At 45.9% G+C, this 15276-nt stretch overlaps 1 protein-coding gene across 2 annotated transcripts; it reads right to left on the bottom strand.

Moving 5' to 3' along the window:
- Positions 1–2122: 2122 nt before the first annotated feature.
- On the bottom strand, positions 2123–11455 carry LOC122236206 (ral guanine nucleotide dissociation stimulator-like). 2 transcript variants are annotated; one of them, XM_042977098.1, is made up of 13 exons: positions 11228–11455; positions 10654–10761; positions 9008–9195; positions 7478–7671; positions 6953–7329; positions 5948–6163; positions 5463–5566; positions 4891–4960; positions 4202–4270; positions 3689–3763; positions 3074–3106; positions 2598–2719; positions 2123–2393 (listed from the first exon to the last, which is right to left on the bottom strand). In XM_042977098.1, the coding sequence occupies exons 1-13, from the start codon at positions 11411–11413 to the stop codon at positions 2357–2359; spliced, it is 1779 nt and encodes a 592-aa protein (XP_042833032.1). In that variant the 5' UTR covers positions 11414–11455; the 3' UTR covers positions 2123–2356. The 2 variants fall into 2 exon arrangements, with proteins under 2 accessions (XP_042833032.1, XP_042833033.1); XM_042977099.1 differs by having other exon boundaries at positions 11218–11306.
- Positions 11456–15276: the final 3821 nt, after the last annotated feature.

A 15276-nucleotide genomic window follows, 5' to 3' on the forward strand; every position in this document is an offset into this window, starting at 1 on the left:
GGCAAGAGAAACAAAACAAAAAGTAACTATTGGGACCCCATCAAGCAAGATAGAAAGCTTCTGCACAGCAAAGTAAATAATCAATAAAACTAAAAGGCAATTGAGGGATGGGAGAAGATATTTTCAAATGACATATAAGATAAATGATTAGTATCCAAAATCTATAAAACACCTACCAAACACAACACCCAAAAAACAAATAATCCGGTGAAGAAATGGGCAGAAAACATGAATAGACACTTTTCCAAAAGGCATCCAGATGGCAAACAGACACATGAATAGATGCTCAACATCATTCCTCATCAGGGAAATACAAATCAAAACCACAATGAGATACAACCTCACACGTGTCATAATGGCAAAAATTGACAACTCAGGAAACAACAGATTTGGCAAAGATGTGGAGAATGGGGAACCCTATTGCACTGTTGGTGGTAATGAAAACTGGTGCAGTCACTCTGTAAAACAGTATGAAGATTCTTTAAAAAATTAAAAATAGAACTACCCTACAACTCAGCAATTTCACTATTAGGAAGTTATCCAAAGGATACAGGAGTGCTGATTTGAAAGGGCACAGGCACCCTGATGTTTATAGCAGAGCCATGAACAATATTCAAATTATGGAAAAAATCCAAATGTCCATGAACTCATCAACTGATGAATGGATTAAGAAGATGTACTAATGTAAAATGGGCGCCTGGGTGGCTCAGTTGGTTAAACTCCCACTTTTGGCTCAGATCATGATCTCACGGTTTGTAAGTTGGAGCTCCACATCGGGCTCTGTCCTGACAATTCAGAGCCTGGGGTCTGCTTCATGTTCTGTGTCTCCCTCTCTCTCTGCCCTTCCCCCACTCACACTCTGTCTCTCAAAACTAAACATTAAAACAAAAAGATGTGGGACACACACACATACAGACACACACAATAGAATTCTACTTGGCAATGAAAAAGAATGAAGTATTGTCATTTGCAACAATATAGATGGAAATGGAGGGTATTATGTTAAGCAAAATAAGTCAGTCAGAGAAAGACAGATATTATATGATTTCACTCATATGTGGAATTTGAGAAACTTAACAGATGAACATAGGGGAAGGGAAGGAAAAATAAGATAAAAACAGAGAGGTAGGCAAACCATAAGAGACTCTTAAATACAAAGAACAAACTGAGGGTTAAGGGTGACAGTAGGTTTGAAGGTGAGTTAAATCAGTGATGGGCATTAAGGCAGGCACTTTTCAGGATGAGCACTGGGTATCAAATGTAAGAGATGATTCACTGGGTTTTACTCCTGAAACCAAGACTACACTGTATGTTAACTAATGTAAAAAAAAAAGCTGCATAAGGAAATGCAGGAATGCTAGACATCCTAGCTCTTAGCATAGATGTTTATGGGACCATGTTCAGCAGCTGTGGCCATAAAAGTACATCACACATCTTTCCCCCAAATACAAAACAAGCAGAGGAGGGGATTCAGAGGTCATTGAAAGGGATCCCTGGAGGATTTAAATCTAGGTAAAGTGTTAACATGGAGCCCCTAGAGGAAGAATGAAAATGGAAAGTCCTGCCTGCCCTTAGTCAATTTGCAAATTACCTTCTCCTGTCCTTATCCTTTCCACATGTAGGGTTTGACCTCTTTACATGTTTTTGGCTAATGCAATTCCAGAGTTTGAACTAGAAAACTTAAAGTTTCAAATATTTGGTAAAAAAAAAAAAAAAAAAACTCCAAAAGAAAAAACAACACCTCAATAAAAGAAGCAGGAAACAAACCTTTTCCTTTAAAGTGTAGAAAGCAGCCACTGTCCTGGGGCAGGTAGTAGTCCTGGAAATTGTTACACTTAAGGACATCTAATTTCAATGGTTGCTGCCATTCCTGTGAAAGTAACTTCAACCTCTAAATCTCAGTAATTCTGAGGGGCTGTCTCTTCTTTTTTACCCAAATTCATTATACTGAAATTAACCTGTTCTCTAAGAGGAATTTGGGAGGAGGGCTGGCTCTTCTCCTTCCTCCCACATACAATAGCTGATGACTCTGTAAGATTTCTTAGTTCAAGAAAGAATATGAGAGTCTGTACACCATTTAAGTTGCTGTAGGAAGTAATAGAACCAAACCAAACTCCTGGGCTATAAAAGAAAGAAGGCTTTAATATAATAATATTCAAATCTAGCTTTTACTATTTAAGATAAATATTGCCACTCCAAGTAGGTAAATAGATGGGAGGAAAAAGTGTCAAGGAGATGGGATTCATCACAGCAAGTGTCCAAGCTGCTGAGGAAAGGTTGCACTATCACTGGACATTCACTCAGTCCTGAGCTTGATTGTGGCCAATTCTTCTTGTTCTTGAGTTCCACTGGTCAGTTAGGATTGGGGCTCCAGCTGGCAGGACAGGATGTAGCTAAAGAGAGAATGACACCTGTGAGTCGACCAGGAGCTACAATTCAGGTGTCTCTCCCAGTGTTTTCCCAGTAGCTGGAATCTGGTGTTCCAGTGATCACCAGGAAACAAGGCTTGAGGCTGCCCAGGGAGCCATGGATGCAGGATCCCTAGAGTGGCCACCAGAAAGAGTCCACGCCTTTGCTCAGCTCCTGATGGGCCTCACCTCTCATCCTCACTGAGTCGCTCCACAGCCTGGAACCAGGCTCTAAACTGCTCCTTCGGTTCTAGAGTGTAGTTATCTGCAGCCACCTGGAGGAGCATGATCTCTTTCATTACTTCGTATTCCTAGGCCAAGAGAAGAACAGGATGCACACAGAGCCTGGGTGGGTTGAGCAGTGGGATAGGGGACCAGTCCTAGGTCTTTGCACATGTGGCAGCCTTCCTTCCCTGATAAATTCATCCAGTCTCAACCTGTTCGCAGAGGTGAGTATAAATAGCCCCTCCTCCTGCAGGAAGTTATCCCTGATGCCACTCCCCTGACTTCACTTACCAGATGGATGGGTCTTACACTTTTTCATTATCAAACTATTCCAGTAAATGTGTGATGGAGGGGATGAAGCCAAGAAATATTCTTCCCAGGGGCATCTCTGGTATCCACTCCCCTACACTTCCCTAATAGGAAGTGCCACAAATGCTCACCTTAGTTTTTTTCTTATGGTTGATCTCATCGCCCTAGAAAGCAAATAGCCAAAGTCCATCAGAAAGAGCCCCTTGTTATTGCTTGTTCCTTATACACATCCTTTCTCATGTTGTTCTCGTGCCAGGACACACTAGAAGACTGTCCATACACAGATAACAGGACTGGGATATAAGCCAGGCTCTGGGGTCCAGAGAAAGGAGGACATGGGGTGGACAGTCAAGCACCTTATAGCACAACCCTCTCTGATGACAGAAGGGGAGGCTGAAACCTCTGGGGGGAGGGGGCTGTTAGGCTATGTAAGTGCTTGCCGATGTGGAGGTGCCTGACTTTGCTCTCCCCCCATAAGCAGCCTGAGAGGGAGAGGCTGAGGTCAACTCAGACAAACTTCATGCAGCTTTGCATTCAGACAGTCTTGGGCACCAGGACCAGTGTCATAAGTGCAAACTCCCTTCACTCATCACTGAGATGAGAAACTCTAGCTCACAGGGGTAGCTGTGAAGCTCTCATGAGGGGAGGTTTGCCAAGTACTGAGGTCTCAGGACTCATTACAGGGGTTCTCCACTCCCAAACCTCAGGATTCTGGGCCCTCCTACACAATCTAGAGGTTCACTCACCTTCAGATAGTCCTCCATTGCAGTGTCCAGCATCACCATGTCAGTGAGGAAAGTGCCAAGGAAGGGGACAACACCCTGTGTCATTAGAGTAGGGGTGGGATGAGTCCCTGCTCTCAGGTGCACACAGGGACCCTCCCTTGAAAATGCTTCAGCCTCCTGGTCCACCCCAGGTTCTCACATGGAGCAGCCTAGGATCCCTAGCAGCCGCCTCTCAATTCCCCCTTACCCTCACCCTCCAAGGACATCAGACTTCTCCTAATCACCACCAGGGCCTGCTTTTAGAAAATCAAATTGTATGTAGTCCTAGGCCCCTCTCCACCCACAAATCCATTCTGCATCCAGCTGGATAGACCCTCCTCCCAGTCACTTTAAAATAAGAGTTTTGGAAGCTGTGGCAACAAGAGGAGGAGCTGGAGTAGAAAGGTCCACCTGTCTTGATCTGGAGGCCTCCAGCTGTCAGAGAGGAGCCCTTCTCCTCTCACTCTGGAGGCTCTATTCCCCAGGAACACTCACCTTCTTCTGCAGCCTTTTCTGGGCTCTCTGGCGGCTCATCATCAGGGTGGCCCATTTAGATGGCCGCTCCTGCAGGGGCAAGGACAAGTTCATTGAGACCATAATATCCTCAGTCCACTCCCCCCCCCCCACCATCTTTGACTTGAGACCCTGGACATCTGACCCAAGTCAGCTGGTACCAATGCTACATTATCCTTAAACATGCTGTGAGTGATTCTAGCACAATCTCAGCTCCAACATTCACTCCATGTGTGACCTTGAACTTGCAGCCTGGCCTTCCTGAGCTTGTTTTCTCATTGAGAAAAGTGAGAACACCACCTACATCACATGGTCTTCTGAGGACTCAGTGTCCTATTACTATCATTATTGTTTCCCTCCACCCATCCCAACCCCACTACTGAGCAGAGGGCTGTCCTCTGGGCTCTCAAGCTGTATACAGGTCCCCATCTGGACTAGCTGTTAATATGGAGAGACAGGGTGTCTATAGCATCTGGTTGAACAGCACCTTCTTGCTCCACCCCCAATGGAATCTTCACCCCAAACTGTAACCATATTCATACCAAAGGCTTCACCTCCCCAAGGAATGCTTCAGATCATTCCCCTACACAGCAGTCTTTCTTCATCCACTCAGGACCCTGTTCCCTCAGGCCCCACCCTCTCTCTTCCCAAACCTCCTCCTCCCATGATACCTTCAGGAACAGTTCCCTTCTCTGTGGGTTATCTTCAGTGCACAGCTTTTTAAATTTTTGAAAGCTCTTCCTGAATAGAGGAAAAAATGGCAGAAAAAATTATAGGAATCATGTGGCTTGAATGTAAGTCCCTCTTATTTGAGTACTCCAAAAAGTCAAACTGCCAGTATTAGGGTTTTCTCTGGATTCCTCTGAGAACTAAGGTGTTTGTAGGACATGGAGGGAGCTCTCATGTGAGTCATCCAGTGCCACCATTTCCATATTAATTGAGCAACTCTGTTTCAGTCAGGTGTGGTTTCAATTGGGCAGAGAGTTTTGTTGCTGTAAAGTAAGCGCTTGATAATATTTAATTTGGGTCAACTCAGTGCGTGATATTTAAGAAAAAATATTTCTGTAGCTGGAGTCAGGGTGGACTATTCTCCAGGGTGGGTTATAGACCTGTACACCAGCCCAGGTTCTATTGCCAGGGTTTGCTGCCTCCCAGGAGGGTCCCAGTTACTGAGGGGGAAAAGATGTGCATATGGGAAATCCCTCATCCACCCTGATCCTTCTATGGAGAGAGGCATACTCACCTGGAAACTTTCTCCCATGTCTTCTTCAGAGAGTAAATTGAGGCACTCTGCAGAGCAGAGAGGATGGCATGCAGTGAAGAGTAGTTCCGCATGATTTGACAGGCCTGGGGAGGGAAGAGAATGAGTGGTCATGTGGGTAGCAGGAGTCCTATTTGCTCTAAAGTATCAGTCTCCCTCAGTTTAAATTTTCCCTCCAAGATGACAGATATCCAGGTGCCTGCAGAAGGGCACATATAAGACCCAAAGAGTAACACTGCTGGGGAGAGGGAAGATTTTAGCTCATTCCAAGGAAGGAGCCAGGTAGGAACTGAGCGTTCCACCATTGGGACATGCAAGTAAAGGTCAGCATGTCCCTGGAGGGAAGAGCCTAGGGACTGTGCAGACCCTAGGGCTTAGACTAGGGACTCCAACCCTGAGAATTGATAAAGGAAATATCAGTTTCCAAGGCTCAGAAGAGTGACTCATCTTGGCCTCCCATAAAATACCTTGGCCACCTTTATCCAGTGCTCCACCACCATGGCCCTGTCCTGGGCTATCATTCTTGGGTTTCCAAGGCAGGTGGTGATGACACAGTTGACCACACTGTTAAATTGGGTGACGGTAGCACAGACTGTGGGTGCCAGGTGCTCATTACCAGGCTTATTCCGCTTGGACCAGATGGAGCCCAGGCACTGATGAGGCAGCACCTTCTTGAACAGCTCCTAGAGAATGGGGTGGGGAGGGTAGGAGTGTTCAGCCAGCCATTTCACATTCAGGATTAGTGTCCTAGGTAGGAGGTTACCAGGTCAGAGCTTTAGTTCCTGAAGCTGAGAATGTGGCCTGAGCCTGATTGGAATCCCTGGATTTCATTCCATTCTATTTTCACTGAGGGAGTCAAGTACAGGAAGACCTAGGAGTGAATACTGGCAGGGAAGGAAGGAGAGAATTTGTACCCTGGTCATCCTTGCTAACCCCAGCCTCTAGATGACAGTTCAATGTGACTCCTCACAAGGGGGCATTTTCCACTCCACCTGTTTTTCCCTTTGGTCCTACTCTCCTTTCGATGCACATTCCCCCATGACAGTTACAACCATAGGTTTCTCTGTTTCCCCTTGTAGTTATGTACATGTCAGATGCCTAATAAGTGCACAGGGTGTTAAGACTCCAAGGAAGATGGGTGGGTGACCCATGGACTTGACTGCACCCAGTGAGCTGTCTTCCTCCACCTGAAGGACCAGGGCCTACCCATTTTTCTAGCTGTTCTATCTCATTTAATCTACACAGTAACTCTGCATCAATTCTTATCAGTGCCTATCTCTACAGTTTGCAGCTGGACAGTGAAAGCTTGATTTAAGGACCTTGGCAGGGTAACATGGTTGATAAGTGGTCGAGCTGAAATTTGGACCCGGACTATAGTAGTCCACATCAGGGAAAGGCAGGTCTGGGTTAGCTGACGGCAAAAATGTAGAAAGTGCCCTGCCCTGTCCTGCCCTGAGAGCCCAGCTTCTTACCGCATCTATGTACGTTAGCTGCTCTGCCACCAGCTTGGGAGGGAAGTCCATGAGGCTGGGCTTCTCCTCATTCAGCTGGTTCTTTGGGGTCACATGCCCGTGGCAGGAAGGCTCTGGCGCTGGAGTTGGCTCTGTCTCTATTTTTAGAGCTGGAGTTAAAATTCTAAGTAAAGCTGATGATTGAGCTGATTGTAGCTGTGGACCTGGCACATATGCTGAAGAAGATGTTAGCACTTGTTCCAGTTCTGGAACAGCTGATGGAGGTGATGCTGGCTCTGACGCTTGAGGTGATGGTTGAAACATAACTGGCGCTGTCTCTAGTTCCATAGTAGACCCCTTTTCTGGCTCTGCAACTGGAAGGAGCCCTGGGGCTGGCACTGGACCAGGATAAAGAGAAAGGTTCATCCACATAACTGACTTTCCAGGTGCCTTCCCAAAAACAGGACAGGTACCATTGCTTTCAAAACAATATTCAGCCCATGAACCCCACCCCAGTTAGTCTTCCCAGATTTTAATCCCCTTTACCATCTGACTCTGCCTCAGTGGGCTCCAGAGTTTCCTGATGCACCAGGATAAGGGCGGTGTGGTTCTTCAGGTTCCAGTCATGCAGCTTCATATCCACATAGGCTGTCTTTACTTTGAAACTGGTAAAATTCAGAGACTGCCAGGTATCCTGAAATTTCTGGTCAGGCCATGTACTCAAGATGGGAGAGAGGGTGCTGGGTAGAGTCATGTGTGGAGAAGCATCAGAGGCCTGGCCTTTTATTCCACACTGTACTCCCACAGCATCATTATTTCTCTATGGATCCCAGAGGATGGCCCAGCCCACTTCCAACCCCGCCTTTGCAGTGGAAGGCCTAGTCATCCAGAAAACCTGTGTGAGTCTGGTTTTTTCACTGATACTCTTCTCACCACGGCCTTGGGCATAGTCAATGCCATCCTCAGTAAAGACCAGTAATAGGGCTTACGTTTGAGGCCGATTTATGAGCAGTCTTCTCACTACACCTTCTGTTCTTGGCCCTAGTTGCTGTGGTAAGCAGAGGTAGATATGGAGAGAAGCAGGCAGAGCCAGATAGAACAGTAGAAGGGATGGGTCTCTTAGGCACCAACTGAACCCAGACTGTGCTTTGCTTCCCAGTTTTGGGGCCCCATCCACAGCTCTCTTTGACTCATTTGCTTCTTCACAGGAAGCCCCCAAACATAAGCCCTCCTATGGAAATCAAGAGATCTGTGAGTTCCATGGTTCTGAAAGTCCTCCTCCAGCCACAACCCCTAAAGTCTCTTATGCTGCTCTGTGGATGCAGGAGGCCCTCCTACTGAACCTGAAGACCTGAACATGAGTATGTTTACTTGGTCTTGTAGTCTGTCATAATGGTCAAATAAGGGACAATCCTTTCATACCCAGAGGACGCCATGAAAATGTCACATATAATGAACCAAGGACATGAGTGTAGAGTGATTGCCTACTCTCTGACTAGAATTGACACCAAGGCATTGTGTCTACTTTATTCACTGAATTATCTTAGTGACTAGAAAAGTGCCTGCATTACTAGGTGATTAACATATACTGTTGATTGAATTAACCCAACCAGTACTTTTCAGATAACTGTGTGGGCCATGGGTGCCTCTGCCTGTCCCCCAGCAAGCCCTAGTCTGGCCATATAAAGGAAAAATACCAAGCCCAGCTAGATAGAATCTCAGAAGTCCTTTGCAAACAGGACAACTTCTGCTTTCCATGTCCTTTTCTAAATTCAGAAGTGCCACAGGCCTGCGAGGGTTGAGGTTGAGAGCTTCTTCACTGGAGAGAGAGAGAACTATTAAACCTAAAGATACTCAGCATGTCCAGCAGCCCTTTCTACAGAGTCAGGCACCAGATAAGCCCATGCCATGTTTTCTCCCATAGTTTACTACAGTTGACACTGTGAGGTTCATCCTCTTACCACCGCACTCCCAGAAGAGGAAAGTGAAGCTCATAGAGGTGCAGTGACATTCCCAAGATACACAAGTAGTAAATGGGAGGCTCCCCCCTGTGCTGTGTATGAGGCAAGCACTCACCTTTTGAACTGCTGTCCCAGGACTAATTGGGCCATGGGGAACACCTGGTATATGCAGAAAATGGTTGTGATGTTTGAGATGTTTCTATCCTGGAAAGGTGATTGTAGCAGGGACTGTAAAAAATTTTCCATTGTGCCTTCCTTGAGCTTCAGCATTGTACAGGCCTCATCCAGGGACAGGGTTGATTCCTTTTAACACCGGGTAGACAAGGAGGGGCATGTAGTCAGCTTCAATACCATGAACTACCAGGAAGATCAGGGTCTGGTTCTCAGACCAAAGACCCCCATCCCTTTGGGAACTTGTGAAAGAGAAGGGACTCGGGTGCCCACACAGAATAAGGTTCTAGGCTTAAAATTGCAATTGGTTTTATGGGGGAAATGATAAACCATTGGTAACTTCCAAGCATTCTCTTAGCTGAGCAACAATAGCACTTCTTTTAATAGCCTATATTAAGAGCATTATGCCAGTGAGTCATCAGTAAACATCCCTACTGTAGATATGAGAAAACAGAGGGTTAGAATTTCGAATGCTGCTCAAGATCATATAGGTTAGTCCTGAGAATTGTCAAAAGCATGGGCTGCATTTCCTCTAAGCTAATGAGGCTTGGTCTGTTCCTGATAGGGAGAAAGTTTCTGGGGGAAACCACCTTCTTCAGCAGGCCCCAGGGAGCCAGTCAATTGTAGTCTGGGTTCCAGGCTTACCCTGATCATCTCTGGGTCCCGAGAAAGGACATGAATCTGGACCTGTTCTCACCCTATACCAGCACTTGATGTTGTTGCTGGACTGATGCACCTGCTGCTTGTCAAGGGAGATGGAATTTAATCCTTAGAGCAGCTCATCAAAGATTTCCTGGGTGAAACTCTTAAAAGACAGAGGCAGGTATCTCAGCCAGGAGGCATCAAAGTCCTTCCACCCAATTAGTGCTTCCATGTTATGGCAGATCTAGCAACCTAAAACATTCTTTTAGGACACTTAAGATTTTCCCTGCATCACTGTTGACATGAAAACAGAATTGAATCCTGTCAAGTTCCAACAGACTTGAAAGGCTGAAACAGTGGCACACAACCTCCTTTATGGAATATTATGAAGACATATAAGAACACAGCTCATGACTTGGTGGGCCTACAATAATTTAATGTGTTCTGAGAGACAAGACATTACAGAAACATATAGAATGGCTTCATCCCACCCTTAATTTTGTGTTAAATCACCCTGTTTTGTGTGATGATATGTAAGGGCTTGGAGAAGTTCTGCAAGGACAGTGGAGCTGAGTGCTACCCAGGATATCTGGGGCAAGTAGGTAAAATAATAAAACAGCAGTAAAATGCAAAGATACTCATGGCCTCATGAAAAGTAAAAAATAAATAAATAAATAAAAATGATTAATTAAAAACATTAAATATGTTCTCTATCAAAATATAAAAAATAAAATACATACACAATACATGCATTCTCTACCATTCCAACATATGTAAAGAGTGTCCTCCTACCTTACCACATAGCTGGTGGCAGAGGTTTGGATATTCAGATTATTTTGTGGTTGGGCCTGTGGGACGCTCATGTGGAAATACAATGTGAGGGCCTCAGGTTTGGCCCCATATTTATGTGCAGGCCCTGGGTGTGAAAAACCCTCTTCCCATTCTTACCTCAGAGCAGCGCTGATTCTTGGTATCCTTCTGCACCTGACACTTATCTAGGGCGCTGCCGTAGTTGAAGCCATGGACCAGCTCCTCAAAGATATCTTGGGTGAAGCTCTGCAAGTACAGTGCCCCGTAGTCGGGCCAAGAGACCTTAGGGTCCTCCCTGGACATTGCCACAAGGGGACATCCCCATTAGAAATTGTGTTCTCTACAGTACAGGCTAAGAGGGGAAGCTGTAAAGACATCCAGCAAGGAGGAAACCAGAAGAAACTCTAGGGCTCGTAATTAACATATAGGTAGTTGAACTTGGTCCCCAGCAATTATCGTCTCCTGCCTGCCAAGACCTGGGGTATGAACATGAGAGATGTGCTAGGCTTTCAACACCTGACATCTTGCTTCTGCTCATGAAGGGCATAGCCCTCGTCCTCTGTCCCCTCCCCTGATCTCTCTCTCTCTCTCTCTCACACACACACACACACACACACACACACACGAGGGGCAAGAGGTGTAGGCCTGCTCTGGGCAGGATCAGAGTTGTGGCATGCTCTCCAGTGGGCTGCCCTGAGCTACCTTGTGTTACCTGTGAGCGCCTCCTGCCAAATGACCAACAGCTTCGGAGATGAGGGCTGAGCTGATGTCTACAGTGACATAAAGGTTTCTCACTCTGGGCTTTCTTAAGCCCACATATCCTGAAAATGGGGATACAGCAACAGAACATTTTGTTCTCTAGAGTGACTCTGGGCAAGTGAGCTGGAAAGCAGGCCATCTCTAGAATGTGGGCACCTGGTTACCAGAGTTCTAAGTTCTGTTGAAGCCTATCACCAAGGAAGTGAAGTCACTTTTTCAAGATTCCAGTACCTGGGGCCCTTCTTTAAATGAGACCTATCTAGAACCCCTTATTGATAGTTGACTGCTTATCTTTCTCCTCCAATGTCATCTCCTTAACTGTAAACAATGAGTCAAAAATGCCATAGCCACAACTCCCTGGAAATGCAAGTAGGGTTCTAATTTTGAGGATACAGAACTGAATTCAGCTTTTTTTCTTTGTTTTACCAGTTATATGTCCTAACTCAATGTGTCTCTCAAGTATTCCATAGTTTCCTAATGTGCATGTTGGGATCAGGCTAGAATATACTTCCTAGGAGCCTCATCGGGTGTAAATGGATAATATATGGATAATATTTATAATATGTGTGGGCTGGGGCACCTGGGTGGCTCAGTCGGTTAAGCGTCCGACTTCGGCTCAGGTCACAATCTCGCGGTCTGTGGGTTCGAGCCCCGCGTCGGGCTCCGGGCTGATGGCTCAGAGCCTGGAGCCTGCTTCCGATTCTGTGTCTCCCTCTCTCTCTGACCCTCCCCCGTTCATGCTCTGTCTCTCTCTGTCTCAAAAATAAATAAACTTAAAAAAAAATTTAATATGTGTGGGCTGTTGTCCAGTGTATCTGAGGCCCAAAATCAAGTATGGAAGAATTAAAAAAAGGGGCGGGATGTGGCATGGAGTACTATTCAAAAGAGACATCAGTGTAGTAATGGAACAGCCACTCTTCCTCTTGGCCTTATTTTAATACGGGTCCCATGATGGGGTAGAATGGTAGTAAAACCAGTTGTTTCCTGTTGTATTTAGAATGAGACTCAGTTGTCTCATTTCAATCTATGAGGGGGCAGCCTTCACAATGGCTCCCCATGCTGACTTGTGGTATATTGTTTTGTAACTCCTAAGTGGCTAGCGACTGGTTTCTGACCGATAGGATACAGCCAATGTGATGGAAAGTCATGTCTAAGTTTCAATTTCAAATAGTCTTTCACTTCCTAGTTACTTCCTCTCATGTACCATTTCTCTCCTCTTTCCCTTTCCCTTTTTCTTTATCCCTTTTTTCTTTACCTTTCTTTAACCAAAAATCAAGTAGTGTTTTGAGCTGCCATTATATAGAGGCTCACATGGCAGAGAACTGAGGCAGTGTCCAGGCTGAAAGACACATAGGAACCCAGGCTCTGAGTCCAAATGGCATCCTGAATCATATGAGTCAACTTGGGAGAAAATATTCTTCCAATCTAGCCTCAGTTGAGGCCACAGCTGCAGCTTCTGACATACCCTGAGGCTGGGGAACCAAGTTAATATGTGCCTGGTTTCCTCATCCACAAAAAATTGTGAGGTATTAAATATATGTGTTTTACAGTGCAAGGTATTGGGACAATGCAGTAACAGAAGAGCAACAGATAACTTTCTACCAGGCCTCAGCACTTCTCCCTGCCCCTCCTCCCTCCCCTTTGCTCTCCTCCTAGTTTCCCTCCAGCCACACTGGCTGCCTTTTTCACCTCCTCTGGACAAACTGGCTTCTGTTAGTGAGTGTCTGAAGCAGTGGTAGCTTCTTCCTGACACACTGCACGATGACTTGTTCAAGTCTAGCTCCCTTTTGTCATTCTGTTCTCAGCAATGTCATCCCCAGTGAGGCCTTTCATACCTTCCTACCCAATGACTCTCCAGCCTTCATTCATAGCACACATCATTTGCTTTTTTCTTTCACATGCCTTTGCTTTTGTGCTATTGCCTATCTCTAGACTTGAGTTCCTGGAAGGCAGGTAGCTCTTGGTATTTTCAGCTCCACACATGGGCCCAACAAGGTACCTGGCATCAGGTTAAAAGCTTAGTGCATAGTTAATAAATAAATGACAAGGTCTTGGAGCCCATCTCCCCTTTTAACCACCTACACTGAAGAGAGAAATACTGCTAACAGTTTCAAGTTGTTTCTGGGCAGGAGGACAACCACAATGGCCTGTACATGACTTTTCATGCTCCAGTTCCTCCAGCAGAACACCCTAGGTATCATGGAAGAAGACTTCTTGAATTCTGTTCTCCAGCTCTAGCATTATAGCCCCAAGCAGGCATACCACGGAAAAAAGGGATACCTTTATTTGGGTATCCTCAAGGCAGTGGCTTTCCAGAGTCACGTGGGCAAAAGAACAGGACCTTCAGCTTCCAAAGCAAAGGATTTCAGATGCCTCCTCCTACTCTTTTTTCTGTCCACTCCCATGGTGTCCTCTTTACTAATACATCACCCTCACCTCAGCCAGAAGAGTGATTCTGCACCCACCATTGCATATCCAATTAGGACCCTGAAGGTTCAGTGCAGACTGGTCTTGTCCATGGACCCCAGATGCAGTGTACAGTGCTCTGGCATTTTCCCAGAGAATATAAACAAAGACAAACAGGTGCATAAAAAGGTGCCTGATGTAGCTAACCATCAGAAAGATGCAAACCAAGGTCACATTGATATATCACATCACATCAATTTGAATAGCTATCATAAAAAAGACAAGGGATAAATGCTAGTGAAGATGTGGGGAAAAGGGAACCTTTGTCCACTATTGGGGGGATAGAAAGTTGGTACACTCACTATGGAAAATAGTATGGAGATTTCTCAAGAAATTAAAAATAGAACATAATCTAGCAATTCCACTTCTGGGAACACATCCATAGCAAACAAAACAATATGTCCAAGAAATCTCTGCATCTCCATGTTCAGAAGGCATTATTTTCAACAGTCAAGACACAGAAAAGTTTTTGAAATTTGAAGCCAAATGACTTTGAGTCTGGGAGGAAAAGAGACTAAGCTGCTACCAGGGAGACACCGGGACAACCTGAGGGGCCATAGGTGGGTGATTGTGGACTGGGAGAGATACAATGGGCCACGCTGGCACAGAGGGAAGGGATCCCCTTCTGTGGAGAGACAAGGGGAAGAGAAAGAGAGTCTGGGGAAGCTTAAGGCTGTATGTGGACAAGAGATAAACCTCCGATTGGGACAGAGAGGGATCCCATCTCTAACTGTGGGACTTTCTCCAGACTGGAGCTGGCTGCCCTGTTCACACACCTGGGGAGGAGGGGAGCCAACCCCAGGCTTAGTGGCTAGGTCAGGACGCTGTCTGCAGTAGGAGAAAGCGGTCCCCTTCCTGAAGGGCTGCAGGATAAGACAAAACCAGCTGGGACCACATATTGGGTGGCATGGAGAGACACTTCCCCAGTATCAGGGTGCACAGAGAGGGGGGTTTGAATCCTAGCCAAGCACTGGGGCACGGGAGTTGGTGGAGTGAGGCAGACTGCGTCCTCTGCACCCATAGCACAGTGAGAACAGCTTGAACAGAGTGATTTGGGACACCAAGTCTGTGGAGAAGAGACTGCGGGGTGGTCGTCATTTTTCTTCCCACCACCAGCAACATGGGGCCTCAGAGATCAGTTCACAGAGTCCACAGTGGAAGTGGGACCCATCTACACCAAACCACACTCCTCTGTGCCAGGTAACTGTATCTACTGGAGTGGGATAGACACTGAGGAACCAGACAGCCCCCTTCTCCAGACCAGCACTGCTGCATTGCCTGGATTAATTCTCAGACAATTCTTGCTATTTATATTCTTCCTTCCTTTTCTCCTTCAAATCTCTTCCCTCCTCTAGTCTGGTTACTCTGTTGGTTTGTTTAAGCAGACATATTTAATCCATTCTCTTGATATATGTTCTACACCTACTTCTTTCCTTTCTCTCTCTGGAATAATCAAGCCCTTTAGTTTCTCTGTCTGGGTAACTTTATCTTTGTTTCTTTTTCCACACCTCCTTCTTTATTCTCAATAAGATACTA

This window comes from Panthera tigris (genome assembly GCF_018350195.1).
Source record: "Panthera tigris isolate Pti1 chromosome A3 unlocalized genomic scaffold, P.tigris_Pti1_mat1.1 chrA3_random_Un_scaffold_97, whole genome shotgun sequence".
In the NCBI taxonomy this organism is placed as follows: Eukaryota; Metazoa; Chordata; class Mammalia; order Carnivora; family Felidae; genus Panthera; species Panthera tigris.